Source organism: Coturnix japonica, chromosome 6, assembly GCF_001577835.2.
Source record: "Coturnix japonica isolate 7356 chromosome 6, Coturnix japonica 2.1, whole genome shotgun sequence".
In the NCBI taxonomy this organism is placed as follows: Eukaryota; Metazoa; Chordata; class Aves; order Galliformes; family Phasianidae; genus Coturnix; species Coturnix japonica.
This window is the reverse complement of record NC_029521.1, coordinates 22980594-22997479: the sequence shown is the minus strand read 5'-3', so window position 1 is coordinate 22997479 and position 16886 is coordinate 22980594. Positions and strand designations below refer to the sequence as shown.

General features: G+C 46.8%; 1 protein-coding gene across 5 annotated transcripts in view; it reads right to left on the bottom strand.

The window, feature by feature from the left end:
* The window catches only part of RBM20 (RNA binding motif protein 20), a 91896-nt gene extending 75372 nt beyond the window's left edge, over nucleotides 1-16524 (bottom strand). The window contains exon 1 of one of the 5 annotated variants that reach the window (XM_032445460.1): nucleotides 16422-16524. In XM_032445460.1, coding sequence (XP_032301351.1) covers nucleotides 16422-16444 — 23 coding nt within the window. In that variant the 5' untranslated portion in view covers nucleotides 16445-16524. Of the gene's footprint in view, nucleotides 1-4187; nucleotides 4217-15894; nucleotides 16067-16421 lie in introns of those variants that run through there. The other 4 variants (XM_015867389.2, XM_032445457.1, XM_032445459.1 and 1 more) reach the window with 4 other exon arrangements.
* Nucleotides 16525-16886: the final 362 nt, after the last annotated feature.

Sequence of the window (16886 nt, the reverse complement as noted above, 5' to 3'; positions counted from 1 at the left end):
ATTTCAGCTTATGTCCTTAACCAGATACATACTGATGCAAATCTCCGCTGATAAATTGTCCTGCTAAATCCATTCTTGCGGCGGATTACTTAGCTCAGGGAAACAATGCTGGGATCTGGTTTTCCAGTACTAAAGGTGATTTGAAGATCCCCCAGTGACTGGTTAGCAACTTCTATTTGGTATGAAGTGGGATACAAGAGCATGCTGGCATCTGAAAGCAGTGCAAGAATTTAAGGTCATCATTCCCAGCTACCCAGAGAGTGGTGGGAGATGGCAACAAACAGAGCCCCAGGGTTTCACAGGGCTGCTAGGTGCAGGAACTGTTGCTCACAGGCAGCTGCTGAAGACAAATACTACCTAAAGAATGAACCAGAGAACCCTGCAACAGCCCAACATTGTGTTTTGCACAGTCACAGTTGCCTCTAATATGGCCCACCTCCCCTGCCAGGAATGCCCAGCACTGCCCGTTATTTCAGGCCCACGCTGAATATGCTGCAGATGAGAAGCCAACATGCTCCTGCCAGCAGGCAACAGCACCACTTCTGTCACGTGCAGCACAGTTCACACAGCAGCACCTTGATCCATTTCCGTGAGCCTTGCTGCAGGGCTGGAAGCCAGCGTGGGTCAGCAACATGCAGCAGAGAAAACCCCCTCACACACAGATCCCCTTACACTCCATGCAGTGGTGTTTTGTTTTGTTTTCTATTGAGACAACACCAAGCCTTGAAAAGGCAAATTGTGCAGAGCTCAACAAAAAGCATCTCTGGACTGGCTTTCCCATACAGCCATTCCCATCTTACTTTCAAACATTTGATATACAACAGGAGTAGTATCACTTCTCAAGAAAATACTTCCATATATACATAAATACATGCAAACCATGAATCATAGAATCCTTAAGGTTGGAAAGCTTCTAGAATCACTAAGTCCAACTGTTGTCAGTCCACTCCCACCATGCCCACTGACCATGTCCCTCAGCACTGTTATCTCTATACTTTAACACCTCCAGGGACAGTGATCTCCCCCGCTCCCCCTTGAGCAGACTATGCCAGTGTCTCACTGCTCTTTTGGAGAAGAAACTTTTCCTAACATCCAACATGAACTTCCCCCAGCACTACTTGAAGTCTTTGCCTCTCATCCTATTGATGTTCTCAGTGTTCTCAGGAAAAGACCACCAAGATCATTCTTTAACCTACACTGCCCCTAAGATGTGTTAAAAAACCAATGGGCCTTTTGGACAATATCAATTGCTGTATGCAATGGAATTGTAATGCAGCTCACAAACAATGGGAGAACAATTCTTGGAGGACACAGCAGCCATGCAGGAAAGCACTCCTAAGTATTTATATGTTGGAAAATGTTAGCATCTATAGCGAATGTTCTCTAAAATAGGAGTTTCTTAATAAAATCAAATTGTATACCAGTACACAAACACACCCATACAAAAAAAACGTGTGGGCATTAAAAATATACATTTAAATGTTACATATATCTATTAGTAATGTCCAGATGCTTTCAGTTCCATCCATGTAGTACACAACACAACCAAGTTCTTTACTCTGTTTTTCCTCTCTCACTGCTATTAGATGATGTGACAGGAATCTCTGTATTATTTTTGTACGCTTCAGTTAACACCACTTTTACGACCTGGCTCTTTAGTTTTATTATCCACTTAAATTTCACATACCGTATGTGGAAGCAAAAAAAGAGGATTATTCTTTGAAAAAAAGTCTACTATTCAAACTACCTAAAGCAACAGTATGAAGTAAGCAAGAACTTATTTTCCCCTAGATTCAAAACAAACAGTTTTGCTCAACTAATAAATGTGTTTGTTACATCTACAGCATTCAAACAAACATACAAATACTCAAACGACTAAAAAAGGAAATACAGGTCTCCATTCTCCAGTAATTCAATCCAACCTATTGAAAAGGATGCTAGGGAATTTAGTGTCTGCTTTAAAACGAGATGAAGGTTGCAAGATGTTTTTAAGCTGGTGTATCAACCACATAGATGTTCACTTGGTCCCACTGACAGATGTACTCTTCAGGATCAGCAATTCCACCAGATTCACGCCATACCCATACATTTCTCTTTCCCTTTCAATACTCTTCAATCAATTTTAAAGGTAAAAGCTTATGTTTAACAGATGAGTGCTTCTAAATCAAAAGCCGTCCAAATTTCCTGCTGAGGATAAACATACATATAATGGCTGCTTGCCCAAGACTGGAAACCATAAGTGCTCAGTGTTGTCAGGTGTTTCCAATGACAAAAACATAATGTTCCAGAGGACAAATTCTGCAGGCTCAATTTCAAGTGCAGAAATACATGAACACAGCTAAAATTCACTGATGTTGTCAGGATTTAGGCACTTCTGGAGCAACGGGGCTTCAGCAAAACAGCAGAAGAAAGGGCACTTACAAAAACAAACAAAACAAGAGAACAGAATATTGTGAACTGAGCAGAAGAAGTAGACTAAGATTAGAGCAGTAAAAGTGTTGTGGACACTGCCAATACAACGTTTGTAGCACTAGAAACACTGGACTGCAGTCTGCAGTGGGTGAACAAAAAAAGAAATCTACAAATTTAATTAACCATTAAATTAGCCAACAATGCTAATCACTGTTTAGGTTTTAACTCTTAAAACACGACTCTTCATTTCTGAAATAATCATGTAACTTGCCTGCAGGTCAGAGGACTACACATTTCTTTACAAGATGACAGGTTATCAATCAGAAGTCAAGAATGGGCAACAGGACAAGATGGAACAAGAAGGGTACTGGCCAGAAGGATTTACAAAAGAGATGGTTCTCCAGGAGTTTTACAGAGAGTGGGCGGAAGCTTGGAACAAGCTGGTGGGCCAGCTGTTCCAACACAGAGATCAGTATGGGAAGATGAGTCCAACAGACCATGGCTCCAGATCTGTGTTACTTAACATCGCTGCCTAGCTATCCAATTCTACTGCCACTAAACACTGCGAGTAGCAACGTTTCTCACCAGCATCACAAACATGCTGTCATCCAATGCCCACACACATGAAAACTCAGGTATTTCTGGCAGGTGAAGAGGGAGTTACAGAAGAACATCAACCAGATGAACATCACGTGGGGATTACCTGGAGAGATGTAACCACCCTTACTACTGTCCCCAGGCACCAGCTGCCCTAAGGACAGCCTGCAGCAAACAGTCTACTCATCTGTCAGAGGTAAGGCTCAGTACAGATTCCCATATTCACAACCCTGGAGCATTTGGACACCAATGGTAACACCGCTCACAGCCCAACAGCTCATCTAGCTTCAGACCACTACCGACATGATAGACTGGTGCTTGATGACTGATGGCACAGCTGCTCTACTGACAACAGCAAAGAAATCAGGCAAACACTGAGAAAGACAGATCACACACCTCCCTGTTTTGAACCATCAAATTGCTATCAATGGTCCCAAAAAAGATATATGTCCCTCTCATCAGGAAAAGGGCCAGTTCTGAAGAAGTAACACTACTCTGGGTACACGAGAAATCCACAGGTACAGCCTGCACATCAAATACCCAGTAGTCTGAGAAATTCAGGAACATACATCACAGGGACAGACAGACGGATGCCCTTTTCCTATGTACCTCTAAGTGCAGTGACAGATTCTCAGCATAGCAGGATGATGCGTTACGGGTAACGCAGGGAATGCCTTGGAGGAGGAAAGCACACCCTCTGCAGGCTGAAACGAGTCTGGAGAACATCATTTCTGCAAGCAAAGAGCACTTGATCTCAGCACAGAGGCATTTTTGATAGATTCACTGAAAAAGGAAGATGAATTCCACATACCCTAATTAGTGCAAAAGTGTGTCAAACCAATGGTTTATAAGCAGTTCCACTGCTTGTCCTGCACTGAGGTCACATCACTCCTTCCCCCCCACAAACACAAAAGAAAGGGCATACAAACAAAGTGAATAGAAGTAAGCTTGCATAGAACAAAAGGTGAAAGAACAAAAGTGGAACAAAATATGTCACATCAGTCACATCACTACTTATTATTAAGATAAAATGAAAATTTTTTGATGTGTAATTTTTTTTTTTTCAAGCCAGGCTTCTCTATGATATTTTTCCAAAAGAAAATCAAAGAACAGGCACAGAAAAGCATTGTTTACTTGCTATTCTTTTTAGCACATCCAAACAGATATCAAGCACTTACCATAAAGCTTCCATTGCCGTAAAAACTGCAGAACTACAAGTTAAGCACGGCACTGACAAACATCGACTAGCTTAAGAAAAACATGCACTTTTCCTGCGAGTCCACAGAAAAGATGAATATAATTATAGCTCAGCAATTTGAGAAGAGGATATTTTGAATAAGTAGGTAATTAAGTTAAGAGAGGCCTAAAGAAAGATTTCACACTCACATTCATATGTTGAAGCAGTTTAAAAATAGAGAGCAAGAACTGCCTGACTTCACCTTTTAATTTTAGCTGGGTGATGAGCTGGGCCCAAAGACAGAAAGGCACAGCAGGATTTTTTCTCAGCAAAGTGCCCTTCGTATCTTTATGTGAAGGAAATGCAGCATGCTCTATTAATAACCAGCCATAGCCCTCGATAAGTCTAGGCAGCCTTTCAAACAGGAAAACATTCTACTTTGTTTCTCCAAACCATTCATACCCTCAAAGACATACACACAAGCTGCAGATCCTCCCAGCTGCCCTGGCCGCTTCACAGTTCGATTCCACTTGGGAAAAGACACTCTGATCTCCCATCGATCCTCTCTTCCAATTATTAAAACGGTAAGTGGGCCACTTTTTCCTCCCATGACAATATAAGAAAATGACTGAGTTTGCACCTGGATATCATTTTAAATTCATTTTTATTTTAATTAATAGCTGGAAAAGAAAATGTTGATATCAACTAGACCAAAGCTACACTGAAAGGGTAAAGAGGGGAAGAGGCTGCTTGACATAATACCAGCATAACGCCCAGGATCCTTGAAGGAGTTGGAAAGAAGTACATAGACATTCCACTGCATAAAGATGGATTCTTTGGGATATGCCTCCCTCACACCTCTCACTTTCCCAACATCTCCAATTAGCCAATCCCACACAGTGGCACTCCCCAGTAGCAGCTCCCAGCCCATACAACACTGCTTAAGCCTGGCAAATCACTGTGGTGGGGCAGGGCTGAAATCCCTTTTCTGGTCAATAGCATCACGCAGAACTTCTCTGACCTTCAGGGAATGGTGGAAACTGCACTGGAGGACAACCAGCACTCAGATTATTTTGTCCATGTGTTCTTGCCAAAGTGACAGCTATCTCAGCAGAGGGTAAATGGTAGATTTTTAGCTGTAAAACTATGGAAGAGTCTGAGTTGACGCTGCAGGGAAAACAAGTCTACCAAACTCTCCTCTTGCCTTCCATGGTTGCATTCCCTCACTCATAGTTTAGACCAACAATTAGCAGTAGGACTTCAGATGTCTCTGTCCCTCATACAATTATGCTTATCATTTTAATTATAATTTCCTGTTAGGTTCCACCTGTAAATTTGTTATACGTGTCAATGTTGGTCCCTGATTCACACCAGCTGGCTCTCAGAGGAAGCATTTCCAAAATTTACTTGCCATGCAGACAGATTGCAAGCTGGTTAAAGTCTGCATCAACACCCTGCAGGTCAGCAGTCACTAAGTGAGCACACCCTGCCATTCTTATCTACAGCCCATTATCTCAGCAAGCTGGCCAAATGCACAGGAGGTCCTTGTTGTCCTCTGACCACCACCCACTCATTCTGTTCTTGATATAAAACAGAGCACCTTTACGTAGGTGAGCCTAAGATACAGCATTCTTTTCCCTGTATTCCTAGTGAATCTTGTTTTTAATCCTAAAACCTCTGTATTCTTTTTCCACAAGCCTACATCAATCCTAAGCCAGCCACATTAGATGTTCCACATTGTTTAAAAACCTTTTTCCATTACGAGATACAGATGAATGGCAGTGTCTTTCCTCCTGGCTGAAGCATGCTCTGAATTTCATTTCTACAGATGTAATGAGCTCATTTATCACCCTTAGCATTTCTAGCTTAGGTGTCGCATACCAGAACTGGCCCGGGCATCAGCAGCAACCCCCATCATAGGAACAACACCTCCCACTTGGCATCTTGCATCAAATGCACTAGAAAGCAAGGACCGAAGAGATGACCAGCTCTGTTTCTTTTACCGAAGACCTTTGATCACAGATACCTCCTTGCAGGAAGGCTGTCACCTGCTATTCTTACTGCCTGTTGTCTAAGTTCACCACGATGTTTGTACAACGAGATCATCATGCTGTGCATCATGACTTATAGCTGCTTACTCTACACTTACCCTAACAAGACACCAGTCAACAAAACCCCTGCTTTCTTGCTCAAAGGAGCTTTTAATGTGAATGAAAATTCTTCTTTTCTTGCTCTAGCAAGAATTATTTGAAAACTTGTTTAAAAGACTGGCACTAATCCTTCCATCTTCCCTTTTCATATGTAACTCAGATAACGCCTCTCTGACACCCACCTGTGCAAAGAAATCAATTACAGGTTTCAGGTAAGAATGATTGATTTTACATTGCAGATGATCAAGAGATTTATGATCATACAGTAACTAATTTTTGTCAGGCTTCTCTAGAAAAGGAAGCAGCAGCCATTCAGAAGAGTTTGCCTATAGCCACCCCCTTCCTACTACACAGCCCCTTCTCCCTTCAGCAAGGTAACACACCAGACTCCACCAAGAGACAAAAGCATCCTTGGCACATGGAGATTGCCAAAATAAACGTACGCAGTTTTCATTAATTGCCCAAACATCCAGCCAAACTAGAGCTTGTTGCCAGAGCCCATGGAGCTGTATCCAAATCCAAAGCAACAGAAACCTCTCCTCTGACTTTATTAGGCTGCATAAGAGGCATCCTCCAGAGCATCACAAAAACACAATTCAGTCCCCATGGCACTGTTTCTAATATGTGGTGATAAAGTAATGAACCCGAAGTGGACGTGGTCTCCAAGCCAGGCTCCAGCTGCTGCACTGACATCACAACCACAGTCCCAATGCACAAAAGAAACACTGCTGCTCTCCCTGCTGCTGCCCATGTTGGAGAAAAGAGTTCTTTTCTTAGAGATACGGTCACTCCCAGAACTGCCAGCTTTGCTGCAGCTAAGTAAGTAAAATTACCTCAGAGATCTTAAATTAAGAGCTGTCTGTCTCAGAGCTACATACAACTCTGTCATGTCTAAGCTTGAAGAAGCCACTTTCCCGACCCCCTGCTCCCTTACTATGAGCAGGAACAAGAGGCAGGAGTGAGAAGTGACGTGCTCCAGGTCTGCTCCAATTCCTGAAATGTCTCAGCACGGAGCTGGGGTCTGTGTGCCACGACTCACACCCCCACGTACTCACTGCCTTGTCCATGAGCAGTGAGCCCTCCTCCCACACTGGACTCTGTGCAAGCTGCCAGCTTGGAGTACAACATGGACTGTAGCGTTTGCTTCTAGAGAGGGCTCCCTGGCATCCCGCTAGGAGGTGAGAAAACTAAATATAACAGACTTAAAACTACAATTATTGTAGGGGAGCTTGCCAGAGCTGCTCTGAAGCTCCTAATGGTCTGCTGGGGATTTATGGATCAGCTGTGAAAATGTACCCACAGCTAAAACTTGCCAATCAAGTCCTCAGCGTCAGAGCACTGCTATCAACATCCAGACAATACAGCCTGAAACGACAGAAGCACCAGAGCCGAAGAGTAGGTTTAAAGTTTTGAAGGACATAAAAAAGAAAACATCCATTATACTACACGGATCAATAAGAACCATGGGAGGAGTCTCCCTTCCACATGTTTCTTGGTACAAAAGGGCCTTCTGTTCTACAGAGCCGGAGGAGATGACAGAGCAGTGCCAAGTACTGGAACATGCACAGGAGGCAGAATGCTGCACAGAAACAGCTACAAATGGCCCTGCCTGGGGCTTGAAGGAGGCTGAACTGCTACTTACAGCCACCACTGAGAGGTTTTACACTCCAGTACTGCTTTTTTTAAACATCTCTTATCACTAAAACACTATTAAAAAGCATACAAGAGTGCAGCCCAATGCTCCACAGCTCCATGCTCTCTTTCAGAAGGAAAGCTCCAATGCTGGAACACAAAAACCGTCGTTATTATTTCCTTAGATTTGTAACGTATTGGGTGTTCCCTACCAAAAGCTATTTGTGCTTAATGATTCTGTGCAAATTCCCAGTGACCTGGCAAAGAAAAACAAGGCAGTAAATATTCACGGAGACTTGGGTGATAGGATCTGATCCTCTAAAGCCTTATGCACAAAATATAATCCTCATGCGTATGAATAAGGCTTTGCAAGATCAGTTTGTAGCATGCACACTATCGAAGTATGTACACTATATCCAAAGAGGAATTTAAGTCTTATTTACCCCTGACAAGCAAAATGGATAGAAAAATGGATAGGCTGCTTACGATATTGAATACATTATAAGACAGGTGTCGCTTTGCACAAATATACGTTAATTGTTTATACAAAGTGAAATTAATCATCTCTAGTCCCTGAAAAATTCTATTTGACTTTTTCTTCCCCTTCAAGGAAATTGAATCCTTTAATACTTTGTAAAGGGAAAAAAACAAAACAAAACCCTTCAAAACATAGGCTATAGAAACAACGCCCTGTCTTTTGAAGTTCTGATCTACCAAAGGTAATGCATTTAAATCTCACTGTTAGTCAGCACTTCATGAGCTGGGGAAAAAAGGTAACATTCAAGTAACATCCAACATGGCACAGAAAAGACAAAAGATGACTTGGATGCAAATACAACAGAGCTTGTGTTGCTGTGTTTATACCACTGCAGACCCTACAGACCTGTTCATCCATTGCAATGACTGAGGTACCTACAAGCACCATCCCAGCCAACCATTTTCCTGCATTACTTACAAATATGTTCACCCCCAGACACATCAGTGACACCCCAAGCACAACACTATCAGAACAACCTAAGGCAAAACTCTTGGGCCATCACAAGAGAGAGGCGGTGTTGCTACAGGATAGAGTAGTGACCTTGAATGAAGAAGTCAGTAAAGAGAAGAGCCCAATGGTTGGCCGTTGGTTGGTACCACAGAAGAAAGCTGTAGGTGACCTTACAAGAATGTGCCACTAGTGGGGCACAAATGGACAGTGCAGAGCACACAGCTAGCAAGGGTGTGAACATTGAGATGTGTTAATGGAAGAGCTTGGGAGATAAGAGGAACACAGCGCAGAAAAATACCTCACTCTGCTCACAGCTCTCCCCAGTATTTTAGGAGCAAAGTGCCACCTTCTCTTTAGATCCCCTTCTCACACTGAGTTGTAGGTTGTATACAACAAGGAGCTTTTGTGTGGAGGAGTGGAAGAACCACAGAACTGCAAACAGAAGAAAAAGAGAGCCATAAAACTTGGTCAATGCAACGAGCTGAACACACCTCAACCTAACAAGTTTACTCCCCCCAAGGAAAGAACACCTTAACTGGCAGAGGCAGAACCAGCACTTCTTACTACAGCTGTACTGCAGTCAATTTACTGCTACTTCCCAACCACACACAACACACAAGCCCACTGAAAAGTATTTATTATCTCAATAAAAGAAATTTCACCTGTCATACCCCTTTTCTTTCAGAAATGCTTGGCCTGTTCTGTATCCTGCAAATACAGACACATAAGAAAAGATGTGAGAGCAAGTGATGCACATCTGCAAGTCTCTGTGTGAAGCGGCCCTGCCACACTGACACCACTAACCCCGGCATCTCCCCGCTGCAGGAAAACAGCCACAGTGCTCAGAACTGCACTGCACAGCATCACCAACACCCAGGGCAAAGAAAGCACAGCTCAGTGCCATCCTAGTCCTACTCACCTCCCAGCACAGGCATGTAAAAACGAACATACTGGCTTCCCTGCAGTTCCCCAGATGCACAAGACAAAATACATCGTTTGTGGTGCAATTAAGATATATTACAGTTACATTTCACAAGTTTGCATTAAAAAATACAAGCATCAAGCTTGCAACAAAAATAATTGTCTCTTTGCACTCATCATGAAATACCACAGAATCACAGAATTATCAAGGTTGGAAAAGACCTAGGAGATCATCCAGTCCAACCATTACCAATACTTCCCAGTTAAATCATGTCCCTCAACACAACATCCAGACATTTCTTGAACACTCCCATGGTCAGTGACTCCACCACCTCCCTGGGCAGTGCATTCCAATGCCTGACTACTCTTTCCGAAAAGTAGTACTTTCTAATGTCCAGCCTGAATCTGCCCTGGCGCAGCTTGGAACCATTGCCTCTAGTTCTATCACTGTCTACATGAGAGAAAAGGCTGACCCCAGGCTCACTACAACCCCCCTTCAGGAAGTTATAGAGAGCAATGAGGTCTCCCCTGAGCCTCCTCTTCTCCAGACTGAACAATCCTAGCTCTCTCAGCCTCTCCTCATAAGGCCTGTGCTCCAGACCCCTCACCAGCTTTGTCGCCCTCCTCTGAACACATTCCAGGGCCGCAATGTCTTTCTTGCAGTGAGGGGCCCAAAACTGAACACAGTACTCAAGGTGCGGCCGCACCAATGCCGAGTACAGTGGGACAATTACCTCCCTGTTCCTGCTAGTAACACCATTTTTGATGCTGCCAGGATGCCGTTGGCCTTCTTGGCCACCCGGGCACACTGTCGGCTCATGTTCAGCCGAGCATCAATCAGTACCCCCAGGTCTGTTTCCTCCACTCAATCCTCCATCCACTCCGCTCCAAGCCTGTAGCGCTGTCTGGGGTTGTTGTGGCCAAAGTGCAGGACTCGGCATTTGGTCTTGTTGAACCTCATCCCATTGGCTTCAGCCCAGCTCTCCAGCCTGTCCAGATCCCTCTGCAGGGCAGTGTTCCTTGCTGAAGCTGTGTTGCTTAGGGCTTGCTTTGATGTAACTGACCCAAGCTGCTGGTGTAGGTGACACCTGGAGCGGGTGGAAAAGAGGAGCTGAACCACAGCAGCTTTTTCATCTTGCCTTGTTCTGTGCAGCCGTGAGTCATGGCAAAATGGAATTGATGGGAAGAAGTCAGGGCCTGCAGTGCCTTGCTCGCCCCTCTTTGCTTGAACCGTGGTCTTTCTTTGGTCTTCCCCCATCCCAGGTGCAGAAGGAAGGATTTAACTGCAGCTCCTGTGGCTGCTCTTACTGAGCAGTGCAGGGTGCTCCAGCTGCGTGACTAAAGCAGGTGGAAATCTTTCAGAAAGCTTGTGTTCAGTGCTAACAGAGCAGTTTGGGAGCAAATACCAATCCCTTAACAAAACAAACTTTTGCCCCCTTCGTGCCACAGAATAGGGACTTTTATTTTGCACTTGTTCTAAACAGGCAAGAGGCATTAATAATGAATGGGGCAGATACTAAACACCTCCAAAACCTAAGGGGCCAGGTTTTCTGCTTTCACCCACTGTGCAAAGTGACAGCTTCACAGTGACGGGTCATTAGTGTGACAAAGAGAAAGCAGCTGGGTGTGGAGGGGCAGAGGCTAACAGAGCGATTACATCCTCACACCAACTATAAAACCCAAGGAAGAATGGGGGACAAGAGGTTGGAATTCAGGGGAATAAAGTCTGATAAAGTGTCCAGCTGCAAATGACTGAAAGATTTAGTTTAAAAATAAACCAAGACAGCACGCTCCTCAGAAAGAGCGGATTCCATCCAAAGGGGTATTTTAAAGCGGACAGAACTATTTTGCTCACAAACCCATTTCTCACCTAAAGAAATTCCTGCAGCCCGCTCCAAAGCACAGATTCTCTTTTCAAGATCCAATCCCTCCCATTCCGAAAGTCTCCAGAATGAAGATCTGTGCCCACCTCTGCCTTCTTTTCCTCCAGATGGGGTTGGAAAGACTTCAGCACATCTCCATGGCACAACCATACCTCGGTTGGGTGCATACAGGTCAGCATCAACAACGGCTGAACCAAGAGCCCCAGAAGAACACATTTCCCAGTCTTCCCATTGATGGGAACAGCAGGATTAAGTTTCCAACAGAAGAGCAAGATCCAGGTGACTTAATTACAGCACAGAGTTCCACTGCCATGTGCTGCATCCCACAAACCACTTACTACATGGCTTCTCATAAAAACAGGTTATTTTCCTTTTTACCACAGTTGGTCTCATTGCTGTTATCTCTGCCCCCACTGAAATATCTAAAACAGTTTTGACATCTCTGGGCAACTGTGAGTTTATTGATAGCAGATGATAAAAGCCAGACTGCATAGAGATACTGGCACAAGTAATGGCACTTCTAGTTTATTTTTTCTGACCCATCTCTTCTTTGTACCTCTTCAACCCCCAAATGCAATCATTGAGCTCCTGTCCCAAAAGGCTGTTGGGTTAAAATAAAGAAAAAGGGGAAAAAACAAAAACAAACAAACAAAAAAACAAACAACAAGTTACATTAAAAATATTTTTTAAAAATTAAGATAAAAAAACTTGACATTTTCAGTCATTTTTGTTTAAAATAAAATACCCACTGAATTAATTTATCTCTGATCTTTAGGTAATGCCTTATCTAAGGGATGAGTTATACGTAAGTAGATGAGTTTTCAGGGCTCTGTCAGGCAGGGAAAGCAACTGAGACTGTGAAGATGTACTTTAAAAGGCAACCGAGTAGGGAAAGGCTGGATCAGTAACACTGAGGAGAGAAACAGTGCAAGCAGTGTTTCTCCCAGCGTCCCCTTGTTAAGTATCAGCTTTGCCTTTGCCATATATGCCAAACTATTTGCCATGACTAATGTATACAAGGGGAGTGCATTCATATTTTATCTCTCCTGAGAGACCTTGTGTTGAAAAGGCACACACAAAAAAAAAAAAATAGAGAAGAGAAAATGAACAACCCTCGATCCTACGCAAAATGGATGAGCTTTAAATAAATAAATAAATGTTGAAGCAGGTGCTTTGGGGTGTCACAGCGGGTTTAAATTAAAGAAATAGAAAGTAATTTTAAAAGGGCTGCTGTTTTTTCCCCCCAACACGCTTCCCCTCCCAAAGTGCTGCAGGAAAGGAGAGCTCTGCCCCCAGACCTGGCACGGGATGATGACGACTCGGGCGCAGATGTTGCAAATTCCATCTTCCTTCCAGAGGAGCTCAGAAGCTCTGAGGCAAAACCCCTTAGAAGAAAAATAGTGGCTTCACTTTATGTCTCCCTCCCCTCCACAATGTTTCAGGATGCCTTACCCAACGTGTAAAAAAATGCATCGCGCTGTATCAACACAGGGAGTGCAGAAATGCTCTGTTGCTGCTGGGCATGTATTACCCATGACAAATCATTAGAACTGAAAGCAGGCAGCTAGCCACTAAAACATACAAAGGGATTGCATTTCAGTGCAATCAGGTCCCCTGTAATTACAGGGTTCACTTGCAGAATGTCTGCAGAGAGACTCTTCGCATAAGGCCCCTGTTGCCAGTCCTTGCCCAGCCCTCACTCCCCTCCCAGGTACTTCCAGCCGATTGCCCCACTGCACAGCAATGAATCACACCAACAGCAGCCTCCCCTCTCCCACACACTCACAACGACACCATTATAGGTGATACATTTGCCATACACTGAGGTGTCGCGTTTAGTAACACCACCTCCCAGTACTGTGCAAAGCATTGCTCAGAAGAGCAGAAGCAGGTTATGAACATTCACCAACACTGCTCCCACTGTCATCCCCTCCTTCCCTGCCTTCTCTGCTTTATTTCTCATACTTGCGTATGTTTTTACGGTCAGACCCCAAAGTGCATAGTCCCAGCTTTTCCATAAAGCCTTACTGCAGTCAGACCTGTTAACTTGTAGAAAACATCAAGTATTTTCCCCATCCAACACCACAACCCTCTCATTAAGGTTGGCCTGCTCCTCACCTCACACCGGTAACAGTTTCTAAGTAGGGGAAGAAGGGCTCTGGAAGTTTTAATGGTGCAAAAGCAAAACTGTGCCAACTATTTGTTTAAAAAGAATAAAACAGGCCGGTATTTTCTTCTCCAGTAACAGAAGCACAACTTCATCTGATGCCGAGACAGACAGATCGCTGCCCTCAGCCTCCTGAAGTACCTTATTTCATTGGGCACGCTGTGCCTGTCCCAGCAATACATTCACACCAGCACTTTAAGACAAGCCCTAATGCACCCCTTCCTAATAACCATCAAACACATTGAATATCCAACTCGCATATACAGAATGCCAAACTTGTATCGGTAAAGCAAGATGCAATCTGCCTGCCTTTGTAATTAAAAAGTGGGGATGTATTAAATGTAACGTAAACACAGCGGTGTAAGTAAGGTTATGTCACGGGGTTCGAAAACAGCACGATCGAGTTGCAGGGCCTTAGATGGACACAGCCCACATTCGCCACCCAGCGCTGCATTGCCATGGCAAAGGGCGCTCAGAGCATGGGAGATCTCATAACTTTCCCCTCAAAAGAGGCCCAAAATGAAGCTCATTTCAAGTTTTCCCACCTGGGGTTTGATAACGGGCTCAGCTGGTAGAAACGGGATGGCTCTGTGTGTAGTGCATACCTTATAACATTAATCATGAGTCAGTCCTGAGCTCACTATGTAGCCCTGCAAAGCCTTGGGAAGCATTAAGGAGTAAAGACCAATGTCAGAGCCCACTGTTTGGGCTTTCCGACTACCAGCATGCACAGAGCATACACACCAACCCTCTGTGCTGCCATTCCCATGGAGCTCCTCCAGCACTACTCACCCACGTTTCGGTTTCAGTGCAAGCTCTCCAGTCTGTATATGTGATTTTGGTATAAGAATGTGGATATAAATGTGCCCAGGAAGGCACAGACAACAAGAATGGCTTAACATACGGACAGGGCAAGCTACAACACCAGAAAAGCAATCAAGAATAAAAGGAAACACAAGCATCACACACCGTATAGGCCACACTCCACAGCGACCCTAAAACTCCAGTTTCATAAATGTCTATAAGTGACAGCATAACTCCCAACCCAAAACAATACTTTGCAAAGCTAAAGCACACGGAGCATTTACACGGATGTATGTGAGTGTGCAGAAAACAAGGCCGGGACTGAAAGCACTTCCCCCCCCTAAGGCTCGGGGCTGCTTTTATTGTCAAACCGATGGAGGCGATGCCCAAAGCAGCGCTCTCACAACCGGCTGCGGCCGAAGAGAAGCGCAGGGCCGGCCGAGAGCTCACGGCGGGCACGGGGACAGCCACAGCGCCGCAAGGCTGCGACCTTACAGCTGTAGGGCCCGGCAGCCCGGCGCTCACCCGCGGGTTTGCTGCTTGGTAGGAGACCCTCTTTTAGTGCATTCTGACTATTAGGCACAGATATCTCAATCTGCACAGCTCAAACTCGTGCGTCACACGGAACCACGGAGCGCACACCCCGGTCTCTCGTTTACCCACATTAGTGCCACTCGCGTCACCGCACTGCGTGGCAAAAGCTCTTTCCTTTTTCTCTGTCCAGGCAGAGAACGGAACGGCAAAACACCAGCAGGACCCACCGCTCGCTGCCCCCTCGGTGCCGCTCCCCGCACTCAGGCCGGGTTTGGGGGCAGCCGCGCAGAGATGCCAGCGCTGCAGGCCCGGCAAGGACGCGCTGCCCGCGGCCCCAACACGGCGCAGGGAACTTCCCCGAGCGGCGCCGAGCCCCAGGAGCCCAGCAGCAGCAGCATGGGGGAAAGAGAGCTCAAACAGAACCCGGGGAAAAACGGAGCTTAGGGACGGACAGAGCTTATCCCGGCAGGGGAGCGGTGCCGGCTGTAGGGCGCGGTTGCGCTGCCCGCCCAGGCTGTCGGTGCGGACTCCGGGGGGCACCGGCGGCGGGGAAGGAAGCGACCCCCTGCCCTGCCCTGCTCTGCCCGGCGCTGCCCTCCCGGCCCGGCGGATCGCGGGGCGGCTCTTACTTGTGGAGGAGCTGGGGCAGGCTGGGCGGCGGCGGCATCCCTCTGCCGGGGCCCCGGCTGGGGGCTCCGCTGCGGGCATCGCTCTCCGGCCGGTCGGAGCCGCGGGGGGCCGGGGCCTGGCTCATGGCAGCGGCGGGGACCATGCGGGGAGGCCGCTGCGGCGGGCGGGAGGAGCGGGGCACCGAGCGGGAGGAGGGACGGTGGCCGAGGACCGGCCCCGCAGGCGACCGCGCTCTCCCCACCGCCCCCCCCACAACAACCCACCCCGCCGGGCTGGCGACGGCGGGACAGGAGCCCTGCGGCTGAGCCCGCCCTGCGGGAGGGTGCCGCTACCGGACAGGGGCGGCCGGCGCCGCGCGGAGCCGCAGTGGCGCTGGGGGGGGCGGCGGGGGCGGCCAAGGCAACGCCCGGGAAACGGAGCCCCCCCCGCCCGCCCCACCTGGGCGTCGCGCCCGGCCCCCGCCTCCCTCCGTTGGCCGCACCTGCCGGGGGACGAGCGGCCCCGCAGCCGGGCACCGAGGTTTTACCTGCTCGTGCTTTGGGCGACCATTGCGAGAGACCCGAGGAGCGGAGGTTGCGCTGCTCGTAGCAGAATCTGGGCACCTTCCTTCCAGGGCTTCGTGCTTCTTCCGTAAGGTGTCTGTGTGTCGGAGAGCGCTGCGTTAGGAACCACGGGGACGGCCGGGCTGCTTCCAAAATTCACCTTTATGCGAGGAAATGAGCGGCGCTGGAGGGGCTGGGACCTCCCTCCGCACCGGGCAGAGCCGCTTACCTGAGTACAAAACACCACCACCTGAAACGAGAATACGCGACTCGCGTTTAGCGCACACTCCGTGCGCAGGTGGGGAGCACTGAGCAGCTGCGAGGCGGTGGGAATCAACTGCTCGGTTACTTCATAGTTACACAACACCGAAGGTCCCTTTCAAGATGCCCGGCCATCAGCGCGGGTTACTGTGCATCACTTTGCACGCACCGTCACTTTGCGGTTCCGA